We start from the raw sequence: 9,330 nt of genomic DNA on the forward strand, positions 1-9,330 counted from the left end.
GGGGGGGGGGGGGAATTGAACTCTGTGCTGCAGTGGCTGCTGATTGCTTCATAGTGCTGAGACTTAACCCCTTGTGCCACAAAGGAGGTCCTGGAAATTTTTTAAAAAGAAAAATAGTAGAAATAACTGACTATAAGAATGAGCAACTTAGAAAAAGATTCAACTTTCTAAACTATCATTTGACAGTATTCCATCTATATGTAATCTTAGCCAAATTAAAAACCAACTAGGTCAACTTGTATGATCCCCATATAGTGATTAGATACTCCATATGCTGTAAAGACACCTTTTTGGGAACTATGGTATACTTCCCCCAGCTCTCCCTGTTCTTCTTCAGATTGAGAAGATGAAGACTTGAGAAAAAAAAGTGAATGAGTCAATCAGTGTTTCCCCCCCCCCTTTTTTTAAAGATTTATTTATGCATATAAGAACTGGAGTACAGGCCAGATGTGCGGTGGTGTGAGAAGATTCACCAGAGACAGAGTAGGGAACAGAAGAAGCAGACTGACCAAGATACACTGCTGAGGGGAGCATTGAGAGACAGGAGAAGTCTGCTGTACCATATGGGCAAGTTCCCTTGCCAGGAATCAAACTTGCCCTGCAATGGCTGTGGATAGCACAAATTCTATGTGTTGCACTTTAACCTCCTGTCCCACCCAGGAAACTCATAGTGATATATACATGACTACCAAATTTTAGCTAATTTAGCAATAAACTCCAAAGCCCCAGAGTGAATTTCTGCTGTTTGAGGGGTGGAAACAGAGAAATTAGCACTATGGGGTATGTTTGACTCTACTTTTTTTCTTGAAGATTTATTTATTTATACAGAACTTGGGTACAAACCACAGGTGCAGGGGCAGTGAGAGGCTTCACCCGAGACAGAGGGGAAGCAGAACAGGCAGATCAACAGAGTACACTGGGGAGCAGCAGGCAGGTCAGGAGAGGTCTGCCACACCATCTGGGTCACCTCTGGGGCCAGGGATCGAACTCACCCTGAAGTGGCTGCAGCCAGCTTGCAGTGGTGGATCCTAACCTGTTGCGCTTCTAGGGAGGGCCCATGTTTGATTTGACTTTTTAAATTTTAAATGTATTTCTATGATTCTAGATTCCAGCCTTCTATATTTACACCATAGATAATAGCAGGGGATAGAAACTTTCTGATAACCATTTTCACCTCACTGCTGATGTTTCTATTGAGTTAATTATAATTTGGCTTTATTTAGCTAGCCACTACTGATGATAGCGTCCTTTCCCATCCTGGGATTGTCTTCAAAATGTAGTCATTTTCTGAGTGGATTTTTCAAGTGTGGAGTACCTTTTAATAAAACCTGTCAAAATTGTGGGAGGGTAAGTGGTGTGAAGTCAGTCTTCTAGTCAGTGCCTAGAAGATGGTAGAGCTGGAAAACCCAAATATATTAATCGACTAATCTGTACTGAACACTATACATGAGGAAGGACCATGTATGATGGTGTCGGGAATGAAAAAGGGAGGCTCCACTGTTTAGGGAATAGTAAGGGAGAAGCACTAAAGTAGGAACACCCACTTTGGCAATGTCAGATCTTAAACATCTTGTTAAAAACTTAGTGTTGGCCCTCCCTGGTGGCGCAGCAGGTTAAAGCACAGCACAAAGAAGTTTAAGCCACTTCCGCATGAGTTCGATCCCAGCCTGCCCTGGAGGAGATCCACATAGCGCGACAGACCTCTCCTGACCTGCCCACTGCTCCCCTCAGCAGTGTACTGCGTCGATCTCCCCATTCTGCTCACTCTCCGCATCTCTGGCCTGTACCCCAGTTCTGTACGAATAAATAAATAAATCTTTCAAAAAAAAAAACTTAGTGTTAATTTATATTGTGGCAAAATGATTTATTCTGCTTTACAAAATTTAATTGTTTGTGTCTTAAGGAATCATTCCCTAAAATGATTAATCTTTCTGTTTGTTTGTTCATTTAGGTTCCAGAGTTCTAAATCTGGAAAGATCTACCTCCATAGAGATGTACGGCTCCTGTTCTCCAGAAAGTCAATGGAAGTTGATAGCGGTGCTGCATACGAACTCAAATCTTACACTGAATCGCCAACAAACCCTCAGTTTTCACCAAGATGTTGATAAGGAGTGGCAATTTAAATCTGAAAGTAAAAATTGCTATAGAAACAGAATTAACACCCAGGAGAGTGGATCCTCTCCTGTTATCCTGGACCAGTTTTCATTAAAGGATTCCTGGAATGAGATCCACAAATTTCAAGTAGACTGGAAATATTCATGTCCTAATCCTTTTTGTATTGTTGAAACCACTTCATTGGACATATTATTGCAATAGCAACACCCTCCCCAAGTTAGACTAGTGTTTACACATTTTATTTCTCAGTTATTTAATATTTAATGTTTTACTTAATACTCAAGTGATGTTTGTCTATAGTGTTCTAATGTAGCACAAATCCTCTGTAAAATCATACTATGTATTTTTGACATTAATGTTGAAATCTGAAATATACGCACAAGTCTTTGATTTTGTGTGATGTGTTTTAAGTACTATTCATTTAAGTTATTGAAAATGAGAATGAAATGTTGAGCTTCTTTAAGATTAACGCACTATGCAAGCATGTGTACTTTTTATATCATTGAAGTTTAGTTTCAACAGTGCCCCACCCAGGCTGCTCTCAGAGTCATCTTCTAACATGCTATAATGACAGTGCAGCGCTGACTAAGCTGCCTCACATTCCCTTTGCAAACTCTGATCATCATGCCCATTCATTCATATTCCTCCTAGAATACCACCTCCCAGAACAGTTCTATTTTTCCTTAGTCACTATTACAGAGGCTTTACATTAAACTGCTGTCCCATATTAGATAATTTTTGCAAATTGTTAAAAGGATATGTACTTTGAAAACAAATTATTATTTATATTGTAAATATATATAAAAAACTAAGAAATGTGTATTTGGCTTTTATTTTTAGAGGAGACATTTCTATGACTGAGTGAATTTCTGCTAGCCATCAATTTCCATTCTAACTATACAGCTGCCAGGAGGAAGGGGAAGATATTATGAACCTTGAACCAGTTTATAACATTCAGGGTCACAATGGAAGACATTTGGTAATGGGAGAATCCACTGAGCAAGGGAAACTGTGCATAAAAGCCTTCTTTCTCACTCCCTTGGAAAGAAGAATGTATTTTGTTTTAAGATTTATTTATTCATGCGTACAAGAGCTGTGGTACAGTCAAGAGGTGAGAGGGTTCACCAGAAACAGAGTGGAGAACAGAACAGGCAAATCTACTGAAATACACTGCTGAGGGGAGCAGCAGACAAGACAAAAGAGGTCTGCTATGCCATGTGGGTTAGTTTAGTGGCTGCTGATTATTTCATAGTGCTGAGATTTAACACCCTTGTGCCACCAGGGAAGCCCCAAGAAGAATGGTTTTAGATGTTTGTGCAGGGACAGTAGGTAACAGCAGATCAGACAACAAAAAACCACAAATATTGAGAATCTTGAGGCCAAACTGTTAGCTCACTAGAAAAATATATACAACTCAAAACAGCAAGAGACTTGGGTATTTAGAACTGTAACAGTGTGGTCCCCAGGAAAAGGGGAGGTTCCAGGTTCTCTGCCCCACCCAAAGGAGGGTGGAGCTGAGCAGAGAAGAACCTAGAGAGGAGATTGAGTAGGAGGGATGGAGAGCTAGAAGGAGACCTGAGGGAGGCACATGGAGCAGAGAGAAATGTGAAGAAGTGGCTCATACTCCTTGGCCCTGGACTGGTTGAAACAGATGTGAGAGAGAGACCTGTGGGTAGGTTTAACAATGGCAGTGTTCGTCTTGATTTTAATTTTGCTCTTTTCCTCCCAGATTGTCTGGCCATTACTGACCCTTTTCTTTGGGTCCCCACCATAAGGTGCTTTAGACCCATGGCAGGCTTTCAGGACTTGCTTTGGGCCAATCACTTTTGGGTGGACTTTCACTCATGAGAGGATGGGTAACTTTGAGTGCTTGATTTAGAAACTATATTGTCTCTTCTGTATTGCGCACTAATTGTATCCAAGTTCCTTTCCATTAAAGATCTTAGATGTTTTGTCTTCATGTGGCAGATGAATCTATTTAGAGCGGGCAGGTTTGGGGGGTTCAGAGGTGCCCCTCTCCCTGTCCTGTGACAGAGCCAGGTAAGCATTCTGGAATTTGGAAAAGAGCACGTCTTTATTTTGGAGCTCAGCTCAGGGACAGATTTGAGAGAATCTGGGTTGGGTGGTGAGGGGCTACAATCTATTAGGTGACCAATACGAAGCTTCTTGCAGGTTTGTTTTAAAATCCAACCTGAAGGCAGCTCTCCTGCCTGTTTGTGACCATGCAGGTACCTATCTATTGCTCTTCTTCCTAATAAACTTATCCTTTAAAAAAATAAAATACAACCTGAATTAGAAAAGGCTACTTATAGTCCATAAAACTAAAAAAGTTTTTTCCACTGGCACAAATGTATGAATATTTGTGCTTACTTTTCAGGGTCTGTGGAATCAACATGGGACTGGAACCCAAAAGGTTTGACTAGCAGCCCTAGCTCTGATGGTATGTGATAGAACTGACTTCAAGAATCCTCTACTTTTTCTGGGTTTGTGTAATTGAGAAAAAGAGTCAACATGTCTGACATTAGGGGGCCTCCGTGGTGGCACAAGGGTTAAAGACAGCACTATCAAGCTGTCACCATGCACTGCAGCATGAGTTCAATCCCCACATGGCACAAAGGACCTCTCCTGTCTCACCTGCTGCTGCCCTCAGCAGTGTACTTCAATAGATCTTCCAGTTCTGCTCCCTACTCACCCACTGCTTTCTGGCCTGCACCCCAGTTCCTGTATCTATGAATAAATCTTTTAAAACTGTCATTAATCTGCATTCTCTTCTTAAATTCTATCATTACATTTTTAGAATAAGTATTTGACATATATACACAGACTATATCTATGAATAAATCTTTTAAAACTGTCATTAATCTGCATTCTCTTCTTAAATTCTATCATTACATTTTTAGAATAAGTATTTGACATATATACACAGACTATATCTATGAATAAATCTTTTAAAACTGTCATTAATCTGCATTCTCTTCTTAAATTCTATCATTACATTTTTAGAATAAGTACTTGACATATATACACAGACTATACATTTGATAAAACTCAATACTGATCATTGGCTATAAAACATGAAAAACATTAAAATACACAAATGTTTTTTTTAATTAAAAAAAAAGTCATTATGCCTCCCTGGTGGCACAAGGGGTTAGGTCCCAACACTATGAAGCTAGGGACAGCTACTGCAGCACAAAGTTCAATCCCCAGTCAGGGAACTGACCCACATGGTGCAGACCTCTCCAGATTCATCCCCTGCTTACCTCAGTAGTGTGTTTCAGAGGATCTGCCTATTCTGCTTCTTGCTCTGTCTCTGGTGAATCCTCTCACCTCCCACGCCTCCGTCATCTACCCCAGCTCTTGTATGCATTAATAAAGTAAATCTTCTAAAAAGTAATAATAATAATAAAGTCACCAATTGTCCTCAGAGCTTTGGTGTGCTGTATCTCAGTTTCCTTTAATGGATCTTCCAGTCTCTTTCTTTCTCTTCCTTTCATGAAAAATGCATTCTCTTCTTGATACTAGATACACCTTAGTGATGCAAATGGACTTTCTCAGCTGTTTAAGCCATAGACTATGGTGGGATATTATCTTAACTCACCCTAATAAACTCTTGAGTTAGAGAACCTAGCCCTCAAAAAGACCCATGCTCTCTTTAAAGCTTGTTTAGGCCTACCAAATTCCAAACCCAAAAATTCATGTGCATGTGTGCATCAGAATCACCAGGGGGAGCTTTGGTCAAACATCAATTTTTGGACTTTCTCCTAAACCTAGTGGGAATCTCTGTCAATAGGGTTTCTCAGTGACTTAGTTAATTTAGTTAATTAAAATTTAAAATTAAGTTCCGGGGCGTGCCTGGTGGTGCAAGTAGTTAAGTTGCAGCACTATGAAGCAATCTGCAGCCACTGCAGCATGAGTTCAATCCCCAGCCAGGGAGTTGACCCACATGGCCTAGCAGACCTCTCCTGTCTTCCACAGAAGCAGTGCATTTCAGCCAATCTGCCTGTTCTGCTCCACATCTTGTTTCTGTGAATCCTCTCACTGCCCCCCCCGTCACCCACCCAGCACCTCTGACTTGTATCCCAGTTCTTGTATGCATGAATAAATAAATAAATTTTCTAAATGATTAAAATTAAAATTAAAGTCCTCGGTTGCACTTACTCGAATTTCAGATGTTTAATAATCATGACTAATGGCTACTGTATTGGACTGCACAAGTGCAAGCTATTTCCATCATCACAGAAGGTTCTATTGGGCAACACAATCTAGAATATGTAGGTGGCAGTTAAAGCTCGAGGGTAGAGAAGTCATCTCCCAGAGAGAAAAAAAAGCTCTTTAGCTGTCAGATTTATTAAAATTCTCCCATTTATAGTCAACAATAGAGAGTAAGAGAAATGGTGGGATAGGAAAAGAGAAAAAGAAAATATCCCAGAGGTCAAAATAGAATGTTTTGTGAAACATGGTGCTGGTAATAAATGTAAAGCCTTAAGCATTAAGGTTCATAGTTGATAATGCAGAAAGTTGTTTTTATTGTAATGGGGAAGGCCAGGTTTTGGGAGAGACATGACTTCCCAGACAGGGCCTTACAATGGAGCATTGGCTTTTTGTGAATTCTTCACTGACCAAAATGTACCCTCCAGAAATTAACTGCCCTCAAAAGGGTATTATCATTATGTGTCAGGAACTGATTCTCTTATCCAAGATCATATATTCTCATTTTCAATATATGTGTCTATCAGATATCAATATAAACTCACAAATATAATGATATAGCATATATACCAGAATGCCAATTTACTAATAGACATACATCTGTTAGGTGCTCTAGATAACCTAACTAACGCATTTTATTTTCCTCCTATAATTCTGCATAAAAGAAAGGCAAATTTTCAGTATGTTACTTTGTGACTATAGAATGGCAACAAGTATTTAGTTGATTTTATGAAGTTTCTCAGCTGACTCAGCTAAGGTACTCTCATGGCATATACTTTTCAAAAGTTGGCTTCTTGAAGTACTTGCCTGATAACTACTACTCTTTCCTTTCTCCAAAAGGAGTGCTGTATAACTTTATTTTTCAAATTGCAATCCTATAACAATTCTTCCAGTCTAAGATCCTACTCAAGATATTCTGATTGATTATGGCTTCTGAATTATTTCATTTGTTTCCCTCCCTCACCCCAACCCCCTAAGTGCATTATCTGTTACTTTTACTAGTTTATGTATTTACTTACTTTTTAAAGATTTATTTAGGGCCCTCCCTGGTGGCAATGGGTTAGGGTGCAGCACTGCAAGCTAGCGGCAGCTGCTTCAGTGCTAGATCCATCCAGGCCTCAGAGGTGACCCACATGGCTCCACAGACCTTTCTGGTCCTGCTGGCTATTCCCCTTGGTAGTGTACTTCCTTGATCTGCCTGTTCTGCTCCCCACTCTGTGTCTGATGAATCCTCTTACCACCCCTGTACCTCTGGCCTATACCCCAGTTCTGTATATATAAATTAAAAAATCTTTGAAAAAAAAAGACATTTAACAAATAAATAAAAGATGTATTTACTTACATGCACAAGAACTGGGGTACAGCCAAAGGTGCGGGCGGTGAGAGGATTCACCAGAGGCAGAGTGGGGAGCAGAATAGGCAGATTGACAAAGTACACTACTGAGGGGAGCAGCCCACGACAAAGGAAAGGTCTGTCGCACCATGTGGGTCACCTCCCTGTCTCGGGATGGAACTTGTGCCGAAGCGGCTGTGGATAGCTTTGCAGTGCTGCACTTTATCCCTTTGTGCTATCAGAGAGGACCCTAATCTCTTCATTTCTAACGACTACCCAGCTATGATGCAAAAGGCAGGGTAACCATTGTTTATATCTTCCTTCTCCAGCATCTTGGTAGTTTGGGGGGGGGGGCCGGGGCGGGGTTAAAAGGCTGACTTTAATGCAGTTTGAATCTGTATAACTGTTTCACAGATTTTAAGTCTATGTTGATGGCTTTGCTTTCTGGAACTTGCTTTTTCTAGGTGACTTTGCTAGAGCAGAGAGGGGGCCATTCTCAGAACTTTTTAAAATGTTCACAAGATTATCTGTGCAGGAAAGATGACATTCATGATCAAAAATATCATCTTATTAGATAACAGTGTGTATTGCTGAAAAACTGTTACAGGATAGGGAGAGGGGCACCCCAGAACTCCCAAATCTGCCTGCTCTGAATAGCTTCTGCCACTCTCTGCATTAAGACAAAATATATAAAACCTTTAATGAAAAGGAACTTTAATACATCCAATGAACAATACAGAAAAGACCAAGAATACAGTTTCTATAGCGAGCACCCAAAGTTACCATTCCTGCCCAAGAGGACTGGCCCAAAGCAAGGCCGGAAAGTTTGCCACAAGTCTAAAGTTGGGGGCTGGACGAGGACCCATAGAAAAGGGTCAAAAACAGCCAGACAAGTCTGGAAGAAAAAGAGTAAAATCAAAATGAAGATAAACGCTGCCATTGTGAACCTCCCCAAAGGTCTCTTACCACCTCTGTTCCAAGCAGTCCAGGACCAAGAAGCAAGCAGTTTCTTCATGTCTCTACTCCAGTTGCCTCCTCCGGGTCTCCTTGCTCTCCATCCTGCTTCTTTCCTTCTCCTGACCCCTCTCCAGTTTCTACTCTCTGCTCAACTCCACCTGCCTTCGGATGGGGTAGGGAACCTGGAATCTCCCCTTTTCCTGGCAATCACCCAGTTACAGAACTCGAGAAATGTGACAGCAATCAAGAAGTATCTGTCCTAGTATAGGAGCTCAGGAAAAGTTTTCCTGAAGCAATGATGTCGGATTCGGGACTGAAAGAAAAACGGGATTAAGAGATAGGGTCCAGTCTTGTGGAACAGGGCAGCACCACGTTTTGGGGCGCCCCAATGATCTAGGTGGAGTTCAGGCAGGCAGAAATAATAAAGCTCCTGGAACAGAAGAGACTAATAAACGCAAAGGAAAAAAAAAAAAAAAAAAGCCCTGTAAGTTTTTCAATTACAAACTACAATTCCCAGAAAGCACTGGGCAAACGGGATGTGAAGTAAGGAGCAGCCGCGACCTTTGAAGGAGAACAGGAAGTGCTTGGGGGTTGCGGAGCTGAAGGAGCGGGGGAAGGTAGGCAGGGGCGCGAGCGGGAGGGGCGCCCGGGCTCCGGCAGGCGGGAATCGACGTCCACCGAGCGGCGCGAGACTCCGTGTCGTCATAAGGCGG

General features: G+C 41.3%; 1 protein-coding gene across 2 annotated transcripts in view; it reads left to right on the forward strand.

Annotated features, from left to right (window-relative positions):
• The window catches only part of FAM214A (family with sequence similarity 214, member A), a 72,285-nt gene extending 69,370 nt beyond the window's left edge, over positions 1-2,915 (forward strand). Inside the window, exon 13 of one of the 2 annotated variants that reach the window (XM_012728720.1) lies at positions 1,952-2,915. In XM_012728720.1, coding sequence (XP_012584174.1) covers positions 1,952-2,105 — 154 coding nt within the window. In that variant the 3' untranslated portion in view covers positions 2,106-2,915. The remainder of the gene's footprint in view (positions 1-1,951) is intronic. The other variant, XM_012728719.1, reaches the window with a different exon arrangement.
• The last annotated feature ends 6,415 nt before the right edge of the window (positions 2,916-9,330 follow it).

Source organism: Condylura cristata, unplaced genomic scaffold (genome assembly GCF_000260355.1).
Source record: "Condylura cristata isolate star-nosed mole 26May11 unplaced genomic scaffold, ConCri1.0 scaffold00023, whole genome shotgun sequence".
Classification (NCBI taxonomy): Eukaryota; Metazoa; Chordata; class Mammalia; order Eulipotyphla; family Talpidae; genus Condylura; species Condylura cristata.